The sequence below is a fragment of the Calidris pugnax genome, unplaced genomic scaffold (genome assembly GCF_001431845.1).
Source record: "Calidris pugnax isolate Ruff unplaced genomic scaffold, ASM143184v1 scaffold111, whole genome shotgun sequence".
In the NCBI taxonomy this organism is placed as follows: domain Eukaryota; kingdom Metazoa; phylum Chordata; class Aves; order Charadriiformes; family Scolopacidae; genus Calidris; species Calidris pugnax.
The window spans coordinates 6,748,964-6,765,183 of NW_015090872.1; the positions used below are offsets into that span (position 1 = coordinate 6,748,964).

General features: G+C 44.8%; 2 protein-coding genes across 4 annotated transcripts in view; one reads left to right on the forward strand and one right to left on the reverse strand.

Moving 5' to 3' along the window:
• Positions 1-3,867, forward strand: part of OSTN (osteocrin) — a 53,410-nt gene extending 49,543 nt beyond the window's left edge. For 2 of the 3 annotated variants that reach the window (XM_014945760.1, XM_014945762.1), the window contains exons 4-5: positions 678-757; positions 1,080-3,867. In XM_014945760.1, coding sequence (XP_014801246.1) covers positions 678-757; positions 1,080-1,102 — 103 coding nt within the window. In that variant the 3' untranslated portion in view covers positions 1,103-3,867. Of the gene's footprint in view, positions 1-677; positions 776-1,079 lie in introns of all 3 variants that reach the window. The other variant, XM_014945763.1, reaches the window with a different exon arrangement.
• A 1,737-nt stretch (positions 3,868-5,604) lies between these two features.
• On the reverse strand, positions 5,605-14,968 carry UTS2B (urotensin 2B). Its single transcript, XM_014945838.1, has 5 exons — positions 14,772-14,968; positions 12,445-12,546; positions 9,431-9,468; positions 7,983-8,076; positions 5,605-6,257 (listed from the first exon to the last, which is right to left on the reverse strand). The coding sequence occupies exons 1-5, from the start codon at positions 14,893-14,895 to the stop codon at positions 6,232-6,234; spliced, it is 384 nt and encodes a 127-aa protein (XP_014801324.1). The 5' UTR covers positions 14,896-14,968; the 3' UTR covers positions 5,605-6,231.
• Between the last annotated feature and the right edge of the window lie 1,252 nt (positions 14,969-16,220).

Sequence of the window (16,220 nt, forward strand, 5' to 3'; positions counted from 1 at the left end):
TCTTCTTTACATTAAAAAAAAGATCATAATAAAATATTTCTGCATAGAATTTCTTTCACGCTTTCCTCATGCCCTCAGTCATTGAATCATCAGGGAATGTACCATATGGAGGAAAAAAAACAAACCCAAACCCTCCCATTTTCAATCTCATCAAAGGGTTGCTACTATACAGTTTTGAGAACAGCACGTTGCAGGATGCCCCATAGGAAAATCCTGCTAGGGCTCCTCTGACTTGTCCCCTCTGTACTTTCTACCTCCTTGCTTACCTTTCCCTCAGCTGGCCCTGGAGATTTCAGAGATCCAGGCTAATGGGTCACCTGAACTACATGATACTAAGCATGAAACTGTTCCTCTTTATATGTGCAGTGCATCTCCTCTCCTTTATGAATAACAGTTAACTTGAGAATTTTGCTGCCACATAAAAATGGAGATAGTTGATCAACATCAGCCAGTCTGTAAAACAGGTGCAACTCTTGCCTATTCTTTTATAAGACAAGTGAAGCATCTTATTTTTAAACACTTGCATCTTTGGCTGCTCCTACACAGCTGTTCTGCCTCAACAATAAAGTTGTTAGTGGGATGAATAGAGGAATTACAGATGTAGTAACATTTTGATTATTCCTATGATGTCTTTCCCCAATTCTTTCCCCCCTTCTCTCCTTTTTTAACATGTGCAGGAAAGCGGTTGAGCTGCCTAAGAGAAGGTTTGGAGTTCCTCTTGACCGAATTGGAGTGAGCCGTCTCAGCAACACCAAGGGTTAGCAGTTCCTGCAAAGTAAGCCAAAGTACTCCAGGTGTGGGCAGGCTCAGAGAAATCCCCTGTTCTCAGTTGCAAGGAGGTACTCAAGTAATGCCAGTCGGCTTGGAAAGGGTGGCTTGGGAAAGGATGGCTTCTTATAACATGGATTGTGACTGTCCATTTAGCTTGAATGCCCAAAATTAGAACTTGTACCCCCTCTGCAAGAAAACAAGTACTTCTATCGTTTTCCATCTCCTCTAGATCACCTTACAGTGTGTTTGTCCAAGCCTTGTGTTTCTGACATGGGAAAAGGTAATGTTTACTGCTTTTCTGCCTACAGGTGCTTCTGTTCTGAATGATTGATGCTGTATTGGAAACATTTCAGGAATACAGAAGATGCATCACAGCATGTCTTGTCATTGACTAATGATTCAACATGCAAGGAATTGACGTCCTGCAAAATCTGTTTCACGTTGCATTTTACAAATGTTGCATTTACAAGTAATAACAAATTCAATTTATCAGGTCAGAATGCTCTCACAGTTGTGCACAGTGCCACTGATAGGAGGGAACAGAAAATATGTATATAGTTTAATTGCATGGCATTTATTTCTTAAACCTGCAGAAGTTCATAATCCTAGCAAGGACTGTTAGATTTTTTTGGATTGAAAATAAAACTTCCAGAGATGCCAACAGCAGTCCATGAAAAGCAGACAGTTTGCTTTGCACGTTTCTTTCAAGAAGGTTTTTGTTTGGTAGCTGAAGGGAGGATTTAACAGCTACAGGACAAACCTAGAATGTATTTGAACTGCTGTTTGGGAGAAGATGTCTACTGACTTCACTAGGAGTTAGTCTGAATAAGAACTATGACAATACCTTAATATTTGTCCTGAAGTTTTTAGCAGTCTTTCTCTTATCTCTTCACCATATTTAGACATGTTTTCATCATATGGCAGATCCTGGAATGTGGTAAGACTTCTAGTTTCCTCCTCTAAACTGACGAATACATTTCACTCCTCCCTATGCATAACATAGGATAGCATCCAAATATGAAGTCATCTGCTTCCTAAGCCATCTGCATCATATGCCTTATTTTAGACTCTTGATGAGTGCATGGGGCATAACCAGACATCCAACTCTTAAAGTTCAAGAATTTCTCACTCTGGTAAAATGTAAACGTGTCCTCTCTACTTAATTTCAGAGTAAAACAGGTTATCTTAAATCCTGTTTCATGCTTTTCACTTCTTTCCAGATAATAAAATATAGCTGAAAAGAGCTGTTTGCTGACATCTCAATGCTCAGATTCCTAGCTGACGTTTTCTAAATGTCACGTGTTCCATCTTGGACTCTGATCCATGTCAGCTAAATTCCTTGGATTGCTATTCTTGGGTATAAATCAACCTGAGAATTACCAAAGAAGATACATTGAGAAAGGGATTATGCAGGACTAAAAAAAAAGAAAGAAAAAAGATTCTTGCCAAGCACCCTCTGTTGGGCAGAGGGTAATGTTGGAGAGAGGAAATAAGAGTTAATTTCCCGATCTTATGTGAAGCACAAAGCACCTGGCCATCAGCTAGCAAAATGAAGAAAAATACAGTCAGCTTTTCAGTCAGCTGCAGGAAAAGAGAAGTCAATGAGTCTTTGAAATTACAGCTGCTCTGAGGATTATGACTTTGGAACAATTGCCCCAGGTCAGGCCATGGTGGGAGATGAGGCTCCCACTCAGAAGGGCAGGTAGCATCCAATACACGTCTGAATGTATGTGCTCAGCCATAGCAGGGGCCTTTCCCATTTTCCCTCTTGCTTACAGCCCTACCCTGAGACCACGACTGGACCAGCCAGAGAAACTTTGCAAGAAACTTTGCTTTTCTTGACATCTTTGATATAGACTAATGCTTCTGAGAACAGCTGCACAAACCAGTGAATCCCATTAAGAGGTGCCCCCATCTCTCCCATCAAGCAGAGCACACTCTGGTTGAATTAGGTGATAATTTCTACTTCAGTGGGTAAGTTATCAGTGCTTGTGTGTGAGGTGATGAAGCACTGCAGATGCTTTCCAGACAAAGATCTTGAAAGTCATAGAAAGAAAGAAGAGCTGTAAGTCCATGGTCTTCTTTGTTTTTTACTCTCTGCTTTCACCTTGGTCCTACTGCTCATTTTCTGCCTTTACACTTGCAGGTGAAGGCTCTGAGAGCTGGATTGAGTGGGTTTGTGTAGACTGGCTGACCAGAGACAGGATTTTCTGTCCATGCTAGAAGCAAATCTGCAACTGCAGACAAGCCCAGACTCTGTCCTCTGCAGTGCACTGCCACCATCTATCCTGAGCCCGCCCTGTGGTTTAGGGAACAGTTATCTTATTGAGCTGAGCTCATCCAGACAGTCTGAAGATAATCTGCTTGCAAGGCAGCCATATGTATGGGGCAAGGGCAGATTAGGGAAGTGATGTACTCCTGGCCACTCATACAGCTGTCCATCAAAAGCAGCACGGACAGATTCATTGTCTGATGTATTTTGAGAGACTCAGACCAGAAGAATCCAATGCTAACACAGCAGCCTTTCAAAAACACTGCTGGATCATAAAAGTATTGGAACAGTTGGCAGGTATTAGCCTGGGCTTCCAAATGAAGATGGAAGGCTTTAGAGCCTGTAGTTGTGTGCAGAAATGCCCTCCATGTGAAGGGTGATGTGAAATTAAAGCAGGACAGAGGTGTCTGTGGTGGTATTGCTTGAAACTGGGAGCTGGAAACCTCAATCTTGCTCTTGGCTCCCACCTCACTGCATAGATTACTTGGGAGAAAGTAGCATCCTTTCTGCTCCTCTACTCCATCCACCGCAGAGCACACTGAGACCTCCTGTGGCTCAAAAAGCTCTCTTTAAAATCCATAAATTGGCAGGTGCTCCTTAAAAGATGATGATGTCTGAAAGGCTGAAACCCACAATTTATTTTCATAGATGATATTGGATAGCTTCAGTCAGCATGCATAGCATGAAAGTCAACAAATGTGAAATGAGGATATACTACAGCATCCGTTGCATGCTAGCTTTGCCCTGTGCTGCCTATTTGCAAATCTATTTGGATGCCCATGAGGATTTTCTACTAATAAATCAACATGGTCTACTAGAATGTGTAAGGGAAATCCCTTTAATTATTGCCCGTGGGTCATTAACTTTTGCAAGAGTGACTGCCCAAGCAGGTAAGGTGTGAGCAGCCATGATCTGGAGGTGGCACTTGAGGAAGAGAAGAGTTTCTGTTCCATGTGTTTAAAAGAAAGAACAGGACATCCACAGAGACATGCTGAGACTGAGCCTAGGGAGAGCATCACCGCCTTTCCTCTGAATTAAGAAATGAATTGCATTCAACACTTATCTGTGACCCCAGCAGAAGCAGCAGACTCAGCAGCATATAGTGCCTGTGAGGAAATATTGGGGTAGTTTGGGTACCATAAGCACTTAAATAACTGCTGATAGGATATAGAACACCATGTGGGCTAAAAAACACTGCTAAGCAGCATGGTGCATTGCGCTCCAGGGAATTCCTGTGTTTAGGATCAGAGCAAGCTGTTAAATAGCCACAGACCCTGCATCCCTTTTCCTGACTCACTGATGAGTTGTCACTTCGGGTCGGGAAGGCATGGCTACAGCTAGCAGGTGACAGATGGAGCCTGCTGCTCCAGCCTTTCATTGCGCTGGGATTTCCTGCAAGCTGAAAGAATCTGAGCTGAACACCAGCTTGCGGCACTCAGCATAGGTCTTGTAATACACCTCCCTTTCATATGGAGCACCAACATCTTAAAGAAAGAGGGACCCTTCTTTTGGCAGCAGGCTATAATTTCTCCTGGATTTGGTGCTGTTGAGAGAGTATGTGAAGGTATGCTCCCACGTACCTTGTCACTTGCAAAAGCAAGTGCATTTTTGTGCATTTGCACAAAAGCAAAGGAAAAAGGGGAATGTGCTCTGAATCACTACCACAGAAATAACAAAGAATTAATGTTAACAGCAAACTGTATTTTGCATGTCATTAGACCTCACTGATATAATTAAATTGGGTTTATTCCATAGATGCCAGGTTTGGCCTGTAATAGGACAAAGAGATCTCCTGTTAATGAAGTATATACAAGTGGTGAGTGTGCACATCTTGCCGGAACCCAAGGCAATGAGTGTAACATGGTATTTACAGCTTTGGGAGAGGTCAAGTTTTGAAGAATATGTAGTATGCAAGCTACAGTTACATAGCATGGCTCAACAGAGCTGGAGAGATGGTTCAAATCTAGTCAAAATCAGACCACACATTCACAGTGGCTACTAGATTCTGCTCTCATTTACACCACTGTAAGCCTCAAAGTTAACATCAATGGGCTTGAGATTTATTCTGAATTTACACCTTTGGGAACATGGTCTGTTGTTTTTGCAAATAAATGTAGGCAACATGACTGAAGATGAATATATGTAGGAACCACTGATGGATTGTGATCTCTTCCTTTTGGCCACATGCAGACATAATTCTGCAGCAGAAAAAGCCAGCTAGCATCTGCACTGAGCAGCCAGACAAACCAAAAAACTCTTCTCAAAATATCTGTTTGGGCGAGTTAGGTAGAAATCGGTGGGTCTGTTCCAGTCCTGCGAGAACGGCAGCCCACACACATCCATGAGGAAGGCCAAACCCTTATTCCTAGTTCTGGTCAAAAGGAAGGGCCCCTTCCTCAGACATGTTAAAACAGGCCTGTGTTGTTATAGTTAGGTGTTTAATAGGAACCTTTTTTTCCATTGTAAAGTTCCCATTAACCATTAGGTAAAAGAGCCTACATCAAGGGAAATACGCTGCCCCTTGGGCCTCTGCAAGAGGTGAGAAAGAAAACAGCACATGCTTCTGTGCAACAGAAAATCTTTATTGGAATGATATCCAAAGGATCCAGACTTCCGCGCCCGTCCTCCCCCAAGCCTACTGTGTACGCTGACGGGACAGGAGGAGGAGCAGCTCTGGCTCAGCAAGCCAAGGCAGGCAGCCCTTCGCCCTTGGCATTACACCCAGCCTGCCTTCCTGCCCCAACAGCGGGCGTTAGGTCATCACAGACCTGCTCCTGGGAGGCGACAGGAAACCCAGACACCACCGTGAGCAACGTCTGCAGATGTGGGCAGAGACCCAAGCTCAAGGGAACACTGAATTAATGCTTGGTGCCTTGGGGGAGCCTGGTGAGAAGGGGGAGAATGTACACTGGCAGCAGACTGAATGGCACGCACAGGGTAGCAAGGAGAGTTGGGAGGCACCTTCCAAGTAGAAGGAGGTTAAACCTGGAAGGAAGGAACAGTGGAGTGTGCTAGTGGGCTACCAGCTCCTGTCATGGTCCCTGCTACACTTGGCTGTGGTGTGGTCATGGAGGATGGCATCTGAGTTAGCAGCACGATGAGAGAACAGGACAAACTCTTAACACATTAATACCCAGCAAGGCAGTTTGGGGAAGGGCTCATCTTCATCCTCCAGTCCTGGCAAGCCTTCATATGCAGTATTTCCAAAAGCAGGCTGGGAAGGGATACAAGAGAAGAATGTTAGCATTCAAAGGACTTTTTCCAGCTTCCCGCTCTAGCCCTGGAGCGGGCTTCAAAAGCCCATGTCCTGAGAGAGTTGGGGTATGAAGCCAGCATATGGCTTCTGGACAGATCTCAATAACCATCTTTGACTTCATATAAAACTTTTAGAAGGTATTTCTTTTAGCTTTTATAATGTGAAGAAGGGGTCTAAAAGTTGTTTCCATGTTGCTTGATTTACAAGGATTTACTTTTCCCTTTGCTTTACTTCAGCAGTATCAGGAATCAACTTTTTCTTTCCTGTCTACTGCCCAGCAGTTTTGCTGCCTCAGAGATGTGGGCAGGGTTTTTCACCCGTGGCTGACTGGAAGAGCAGGATACTGACTTGGAGAGAAAGGATCTGCTGCTTATATTTTTTTTTAAAACCCAGTCGCTCTATCGCTCTGCTGGTAACTGTCCTCCAAACAACACTGATCCCTGTGGGATCTTCTAAGAATAGTTAAGGGAAGGATGCGTGTTTTGGTATTGGAAAAAATAGCTGTACCACCAGCATGCCAGGTTCTTTGAGTCCTATGTGGGTCTGCTATTGTTAAATGTGAGAAGAAATTTCTACTTGTTTTTTGAAAGCTTCTACTGAATGAGCAGTGCTCGTGCCGAGACACAAACTCCTCCCAGACTGAAAGGACTTTAGATGAAGGCAAAGATTCTCTGCTTTAATTTCTGGCAGAATCTGATTTAAACCTGGCAGAAGGAAGTCGTTTTATCTGCATTTGAACCTTCCAGACTGGTGGGGGCATGAATTAGATTAGCCAAATTAATGACAGCCTCCAGGGCTGCTTATAAATTGCAGATTGTCTAAGGATCACCTAAGCACTTAAGCAAGCCTTGCACAAAGGGATTTTCTCTCGGCTGTCTGGCAGGTTGTCAGCTTGCACACGCACAGAGTGTGTGGAGCAAGGGCAGAACCAGCTCTTTTGCTTTTAGGCAAGATATGTCATCAGTGACTTCTGGTTTACAGCTGCCTCTGCTTTGTGGAGGAATCCACTGAAAACCAGTGTGAACAGCATTGTCCATGTCCTCTTCAGGGGCAGCCTTGCAGGAGCACCAGTGCGATGTGCTCCTGAGTCAGTGGATACAGACTGGACAGAGCTTGGATTCCAACTGGGGGGCCTAGCAGATCTTAGCTTCCTGAATTCTTGGTTGATTTCCACATCCTTTTTAGCTGCTTTTCAGCAGCACAAACAAGTGCTCCTTTTTTCTCTGTAGGGAGGCAGTGACCTTGGCAGAGGGGAATGCATGCAGTCCACATGCCTCATTATGCCTTAAGGACTAGCTTTGTGCCCATAGCAAAGAGAGGAGTGCACTGCGGGGACGTGTTCATACAGAACTCACCTCCTCCAGGACAGTCACTCATTGCCATATAACCCCATGTTCCTCTGTGAAAAGGGGGATGCAACACTGACTGCCTCCAGTGAGGTCCTTGGTGTGCAGACCCAGTGTATCTGCCCTGACAGCAGACAGGGTTGGGTACACAGTCCTTCCCACCAGCTGTTAAACCAGCCAGCCATTAATAAGAGAGGGCCAGGACAACTAGAAAAGATGCCAACCTGTTTTTCAGCATATTTGGGGCATGTTTACTCTCACTGTCTTTGTTGCACAAAGGAAGCCCTGGAGATGAGAGCTGGACAGGATGGCTGCAGGGCTCTAACCCAAAACCTACCGCGTTTTTTGGGCTGGGATGCGGAGAGACTTTCCAAGGCATAGGCCACCTCTGACCCTTCCTCAGCTGAGAGCTGATCCTTCAACTTCTCCAGCTGTTTAAAAGCAAACACAGCAGTAAACAAATGCCCCATCATGAGAAGCTTTGCAGGGTGCTGGCAAGCACAGGGTGGCTCAGAGGCAGGAGGTACAGGCAGCCTGGCTGGCAGCAGCACTGGGAAGGATGGCGTTTTCCCTGGAGCTGGATCATTCCAGGAGGATCTGCCTTTGGAACACTCATACCTCCTCAGGTCCTCCTCCACTAAGCTGCTTGTTTCGTGGCAGTGATATAGGCACCCGCTGCTCTTTCCCCCCAACCCAGGGCACAAACCCCTGGGGAGAAAGGTCTGTGTAGCACCACTAAGAGTCAAGTCAGTGCTGGGGCAGGTTGTCTCCAGGTGTCCACCCACTGCAGCAGACAGCGTTTCTTCTCTACTGCGCTGGGCGGTCTCTCCCCTCCCTTGCCCCCAGCTCTTGCTAACTTCCCTGGGTTACAATGTGGAAAGTCCACAGTATTTCTTCTCCACTTGTAGCTACTCTTTTCTAGTAGACTGGGAACATCTATGGCTATCATCTAGACTTCTGCTCTGGTAGTGTTGCCACTGAGAACCCAGAGCTTACTGTCCCTCAGCACTGGAGCAAAGGGCTAGAGTAGGAGCTGGTAGCCCTCCGTCTGGCATGCCACAATGTGGGTTTTCAGTTTGAAGTGAAAAGTGCCAACTGGAACCCAGCAGGACCTCCACAATCCATGCAAACAGCTGGACCTGGCCTGAGAAAGGATAAAAAGGGTTTCCACTGCCTGCAGGGTTTGGGGCACAGAGGGAGCCGTGTCAAGGTTGCTGCACACCTTTCCCTGTTCCTGTGAACTTGGTGTAGGACGGGGCTTCCTCTTGCTCTGTGTGTGTGTGCACACTACGCACAGCCCAGCAGGGCTCTGGCCCTGGGTAGGGCCTCCCTTAATAGTAAAAAGGGCAAACAAAAATCAGTCTGGATCAGTGCGCAGTGGCTGTCCCTCTAACTTCAGCCCATTATCAGATGCAGCCAGCTGCTGCAGCGCCTAGGAAGGCACCAAGACCTCCCCTTCTCCCTCCCTTTTCTTCCATGGAGATTTCCTTTGGCATCTCTTTTGTTTCCTTGGCCTTTTCTAGCCTTTCACTGGTGGCAGAGGCAAGAGCTGCCTTTATCGCTCCAGTCTATAGCCTTGCTGGTTTTTTGTCTTTTCCAGCTTGTGCAACTATTTAGCCGAGTTCTGCTTTTCCCTTTGTGTGATATGTACTTAGATTATAGGGGCAGAATGAAGAGTAGCAGGATGTAAAGATAGAAGAATAGGGCATAAAGACAATATTTACAGTTGTTTAGCTATTCATGCAACAGTATGCATATATGCGTCTGTGCATTTACTCCTCTCACCTGTTCAAGCTCTTCAAATTTCTTTGCTAGCTCCCAGTCTGCAAGAAGAGAGAGAGTAACATCAGTATCTGCATTGCTTCCCAAAGTTCAAATCCAAAAGTTTCTTCATTTAAGCTCTTCAGTCATTGAGAAAACAAAAAGACCTAGTTATCATTTGTTTCCTGATAGTGATCTCCAAATCTATGGTAGCAGAAACAGTGACAGAAAAGCAGGCTTTTTCTGCTGAATTCTATGAGACCTTATCCTAATTCTCTATTATGAGGGAGACTTCATCATTCGCCAGGCTTTAGGGGAGTTGGCCCAACAAGGTCACATACTGTGTGATACCAGCTCGGGTGAAACTCACTGCTGCTTTTTGATTTTCATCCCGATAACAGCAAATCTCTAATGCTGACTTTTCTGTCCTTGCCTTTTATATGAACTCCCGTTACTTCCTTTAAGACTTGTTTATCCTCACATCACCCATGCAGGCACAAGTCAGAAGACGCAGATTTAGCCTAGCATAACTTATTGCTTTTTAAGTAAGCAAACATCGGGGTTGGCAGAGTGGAGCAACAGGAAAAGTAACGTAGCGGTGAGTGCACTAATTCCACACTTCTGAATATCAGGGGAGCACAGGGACCTGGGGACCAGCTTCATGGATCAGACTTAGAGATCTCAAGGCTGAGTGGTACCACATTAGACTGTCAAAAAACTACACAGATGGGTGAATGACTGCCCTGAGATATCCCATCCAGGACAAGGGAAGAGTTAGGTGCCTAGAATAGGGATCTAAAACCTCCAGCTGAATTGGGAAGGACCTGGACTAGCAATAGGGAAAGCTGCAGGAAGGGATGGGGTATTTCAATCTCACTCCTCTTGAGGACTGAGGTACCTTATTTCAGATTGAAACTGATGTCAAAACCAGTTAATTTTTTTTAATAAGATAAATGAAACAATGGAAAGCACCATGAAAAAATGAGCTCAGTCAAAGCTGAGTGACTGGACTACAGCAGTTCTCCTGGGAGGGAAATGCAAAGTGATCAGCTGGTTTTAAGTGCCACTTTGGGAAAAAAAAAATGCACTAAAATAAGCAGAAGAGCCAGGAAAGAGCTAAAGAATGTCTCTGCTGGGCCCCACAAGAAAGCCAAAACCCAGCCCTGGAGCTGCCTCCTTTGTCTGCTCCTAATGTGGCAGCAGGCGTTGGTCTGCATCTCCAGGGGGATTTAGGACATAATTCCCCTTGATTTCAGATAAGACTTCAGCACACAGACACATTGCCAGACTAGGGCTTTTTTTTCAAATGTTTGAAACTGAGCAGGAGGGTGCCAAGAAAGAGCTGACTGCCTTTGCAGTTTCTCCTAAAAGAAGGAAACCGTTCAGTCGAAAAATCCTGAGTATTTTCTGACAGATATTAATCCAACAGAAAAAGTAGCAGTTCCTAAACAAACCCATTGCATCAGGGCTTGGTTTGAGAGACAGTCTGGGGATGGGCTGGGAGTCAGGAGGTGGGGGCTCTGTTCCTGGCACTGCCAGCAATGACCTCAGGCAGATTCCTCTTAAGCATGTCTTTACATATCCATAAGATAGAGGCAGCGCAGACTGCATATCTGCAAGTGAAGAGTGCTGCTTAAGAGATGATTATTATTATTTTTCTACACATTTTTACCTCTTTCAGAATTTCAAGTGCCGATTTTGGCTCTACTTTCCTCAAGACATAAGCTTGGCCAATGACTGCTATGAATAGAAAATTATCAGCGGTCGAAATTTGGAACAGATTATCTCAGGCAGGGGGAAGGAAGTTAATTTATGGATGAAGCCTTGAGAAACTGCCTGCTGTAAATCCTCTGCCTGTGCTCTGCTCAGAGATTCATTATATTCAATTGTCTGGCATAAAATGCAGCCTTTCCTCCAGGAGTAATAAGTGCAATAATCCATAAACCAATCATAAAAATGTTATTTCTTGAATGCATCCCCTTTGCAAGAAGAATGCCTTTGTTAGTATAAGGGCTTGATTTATTTGTGTTTATTTATTTGTCCCAGGATTGTTTAACCACTACCTCACTGCATTAACAAGGGGCTGGGGAGGAGCACTGAGTGATTTTGATGAATGGATTTTCATAACAAATTTTTTCCTGAGCCCTGTTCTTGGCTGTTTTCACAGGGAAGAGCAGTTTCCTGCTCTGAGACCACCACATACGGCCCAAACCCTCCCCTGGCTGTGGTGGCCGTGGGAATAGTTGACCCCTGTAATCCACATGGCGCTTGTGATGGCTGTGCGTAGTGTCATGGAAAGCCCAAGTTTCTCTTCAGCGGGTCTGAGTTTAGCCACTTGCGAGAGGCTTTAAATTTGGTGTCTGTTCACAGCGCACAGACAGGAAAAGCCTCCATGTGGCCCTTCTTTGGCCTCTTGGCTGTGTGGGAAAAGCACGTTGTCTCAAACTCTTCCAGCAGTAGCAGGGGCTCTGGCTCAGACAGGAGGTCCCACTACCCTTGTCCCAACCTACACCTGACCCCAAGGGATCTCAGCCGTATGCTCTCTGCAAAATCTTGGTGCCACCGCATTGCCCTGTGTGCCCTTACAAGATGCTGCTGGTTTTAGCATACCAGCAAAACACTGAGCTGCCTCTCAAAGGCACATGGGGCTGTATGGGGTGTGGGTGGAGAGGTGACTCCCAAGGCTGACCCATGTCCCAGGCATAGCACACAACATCTCAGGGACAGCAGAGGCACAAGGACTGAGCAGCATCCCTTCTTGCTATTACTTATGTACACACACATGCTCCCTTCCCAGCTCAGTGCTGAGTGTCTGAGGGTCTAGGGTGTGTGTTTTTGGGCAGTTTTACATGGCATTGCAAAAGCAGGTTCAGGATCCCCATGATGGAGAACATCTGACATTAATCATGTGGAGGCACCATACTGGGTGCTTCCACTTTCTGAGCAGCCGGTATTTCTGAGGAACCTGAGGAGCAAGTTCCTTGCATTCATGCAAACATATATTTAAGAAGCTGAGATCTCTCACCCCCTTCACTTACCAATATTTTCTGGTCTCCGCCATGCAAGTTTCTTATTAAGAAGCAGAGTCAGCAGTGTGTCCTCATGATTTGTGTCTTCTCTCTCCGGAAGCACTCGGTTCTCTGCAGCACATAAAACACACATTTCTTGATCTCTAATGACAAAAAGGATGGACTCTCCAGCCCCCAACATTAAAACAATAATTAAGAAGGCTAAGAAGTGGAAGGAAAATGTCTCCTGTCAGCACTTTGTCAGGGTGGAAGGAGCTCAGGGGAAGAGGAAGATGTGTGAGCACGGAATAAAATGTCCAGCCAGGGAGGGCTGCGCAGTGAAAGGGTGCAGGATGGGGGAGCCATCCCTGCCAGCTCCGGGCTGCTGGCCAGTCTTACTGCAGCCTCATCGACATGGCTGGCTGCAGAGAGCCAGAGACTTCACCTTGATTTAGACAGTCCTAACCTCTTCTGCAAGGCGGATATAGCAGATGCCTCTGCAAAGCCAGACAACAACCCACGAGATCCTCTTCTCAAAACTGCAGATGTTCCCTCAACTCACACCATCCGCCTTCCCAAAGCCGATAGAGATGGGAACTTGCTCCTCATGAGGGCTGAAAAGCCCTGCAGCCCCACGGTCTGTTCTTGCGCTCCCTCATCCTTGGGGCTGCTCTGCCGTATTGTCAGTGGTATTAAAGGATTCTTCCTGAACAGAGCCAAAGTGTGGAGGAGTTTAAAGCAAGCGTCTTTATCCCCACAGAAGCCTCTTACAATTGCTGTAGGCCACGCAGAATTTTTCTGTTTTCCAGGAAAACCTTCCCCAAGTTGCTGTCCTAAAGCAACTTGGACCTCTCTATGAGGCCCCTTTAGGGAGCTTTCACAGTGGTTTTGCTTTAGTGGTTGTGGCTATGCCCTCAAATGAATGGTTATGAAGGTCAAGGGTTCAGCAGAAACCAACAGACACGAGGGATGGGACTAATCAGACTAAGGCTCTGAGACCCTCCCAGCTCTGCTGAACGGATTTCTAGAATCATCTGAAACCCGAGTGCTGCATTCATTTTTGAGAATGGCAGAATGTGAGCCACACTCTACTGGGAGAATGGCTGTACCCCAAAATCTTTGGTCTGAACACTCCTACCCTACAAAGCCCTAGAATTCTGCTTACAGAGTCCATGGAAAATACTAAGTAAATACGCAGAAAGGCTTATTTTCTCTTCTTCCAGGATCTTTAGGACTTTTGCTCACTCTGTTCAAGGAGGTGAGAAAGGAGAAGATGGTCTGGTATAGACAGCCCTGTGTAGCTGTGATGGGATGAATGCCATTACTTTTGATACACGAGACAAAACATTTTAACAGATGAGTTTTAAGGGTGCTCAAGAGTACGTGGGAATCAGCTAAAGTCACACAAATCTGCAGAAGCAGAGGGGCTCTGGCCAAAGTGATGCTCCAAGTATTTGCCCAGATTCAACCCTGCCTCATGCTGCGGCTGAAGCCGCCGGTCCTGATTGTGATCTCTAGAAATAAACCCGAGGGAGTTCGCAGAGCTACACGCTGTGTAGAACTTGCAGTTAGCGTGGAGTGCTGTAAACCTCATTCCTAAGTCTGGAAGACAGTTATGATTTTAAAATAGCTACTTTTAGTCATTTAGGGGATTTGCTAGGGAAAAAAAAAAAGCCCTATAAACACTCTAGTGAAAACTAAACAGAAGCAGCATTTAGATAGAGTGGCCTCAGGAATGTTTTGGTTGTCATTACAAAAATAAATAGGTGATATAAGAGGAAAAATCATTTGAAAAGCAATGTTATTTTCAAGACTATATTTAGCTGCTCTTGTTTTTTGTACTGCCAAGTCTCTTTAAGAAAGAAGATTAATGATTGACATTTCCCTGCAGAATAAGTTCGAGCTAAGATTAATTTAAATTATGGGAGAAGAGCGTATAAAAAGAAATTTTGTGAATAAAAAAAGTTCAGCAGCACCCTACAATGACATTTATGAGCTGTCAAATCTCATATGGTGCATACTGGATTTGCTACTCTCTGATATTTTAATGTTTTTCCTTGGAAATTTTCTTTTGGGAGAGAAAGAGCTACCCTTACCAGATTTCACCAGATCTGATATTTTTACTGATTAGCAGAATGTGTCATACAACCAGCTGCAGACCAGAAGGACAGCTTTAGCTCATGCTAATATGAACCATTTTCTGGGTAGTACCAATGTTAATTGATTGTTTAGTATAGCTCAAGGTTAATCTTATTTTCTTTCACGTATAAGCAAGCGTCGCATGGCCACGACAAGCAGCAAAGCAAAGCAAAAAGATAACCACCTACCTGTGTCATCTGGTCTGTATTCCAGCTTACCTTGTAGTAAAAACGGCTCTCCATGTGTAGATGGGACGTATGCAGTCATGGTCAAGATGGTTAGCACTCCAAGGGACAGCTGGACAGACCACATCTTCTCCATGTTCCCACCACCCAAAAGCATTCTTCCTTCAGGCACCGTGGAGGACTTCAATGCAACCCAGTGCCAGATGAGCTCACTTTTAAGAGGCAGTGGATGTGCCGTGATTGCAAATGGCCTTTGGAGGAGGGGAGAAAAATATCTCTTGAGATATAATTCAACCTGTCAATATGATTCACTCCTTTGGGAGTGGACAGAACAACCCAGTAACAGACGTCAGATGGAACCTGTTCAATATATCTCATATCAGACTGATTTAATGAATTCTGATGTTCCCACAGGCATGCACTGTCCACGCACACCGATATACATTCCATACGTACATACATTAAAAATATTTTTTCAGGGCTGCTGCTTTAACAGAGTTCAGACATGAGGACTCCCACATTAGCGAGGAAGATTTGTCTAACGTACAAGTTGCCGTATGTCGCCAATTTGGACAGAATCAGGTTAATGGTTTTTTGTAATATATCATCTCACTTCCTAGTGCCCATATTAATTAGAAAACTAAACAGAAGCAGCATTTAGATAGAGTGGCCTCAGGAATGTTTTGGTTGTCATTACAAAAATAAATAGGTGATATAAGAGGAAAAATCATTTGAAAAGCAATGTTATTTTCAAGACTATATTTAGCTGCTCTTGTTTTTTGTACTGCCAAGTCTCTTTAAGAAAGAAGATTAATGATTGACATTTCCCTGCAGAATAAGTTCGAGCTAAGATTAATTTAAATTATGGGAGAAGAGCGTATAAAAAGAAATTTTGTGAATAAAAAAAGTTCAGCAGCACCCTACAATGACATTTATGAGCTGTCAAATCTCATATGGTGCATACTGGATTTGCTACTCTCTGATATTTTAATGTTTTTCCTTGGAAATTTTCTTTTGGGAGAGAAAGAGCTACCCTTACCAGATTTCACCAGATCTGATATTTTTACTGATTAGCAGAATGTGTCATACAACCAGCTGCAGACCAGAAGGACAGCTTTAGCTCATGCTAATATGAACCATTTTCTGGGTAGTACCAATGTTAATTGATTGTTTAGTATAGCTCAAGGTTAATCTTATTTTCTTTCACGTATAAGCAAGCGTCGCATGGCCACGACAAGCAGCAAAGCAAAGCAAAAAGATAACCACCTACCTGTGTCATCTGGTCTGTATTCCAGCTTACCTTGTAGTAAAAACGGCTCTCCATGTGTAGATGGGACGTATGCAGTCATGGTCAAGATGGTTAGCACTCCAAGGGACAGCTGGACAGACCACATCTTCTCCATGTTCCCACCACCCAAAAGCATTCTTCCTTCAGGCACCGTGGAGGACTTCAATGCAACCCAGTGCCAGATGAGCTCACTT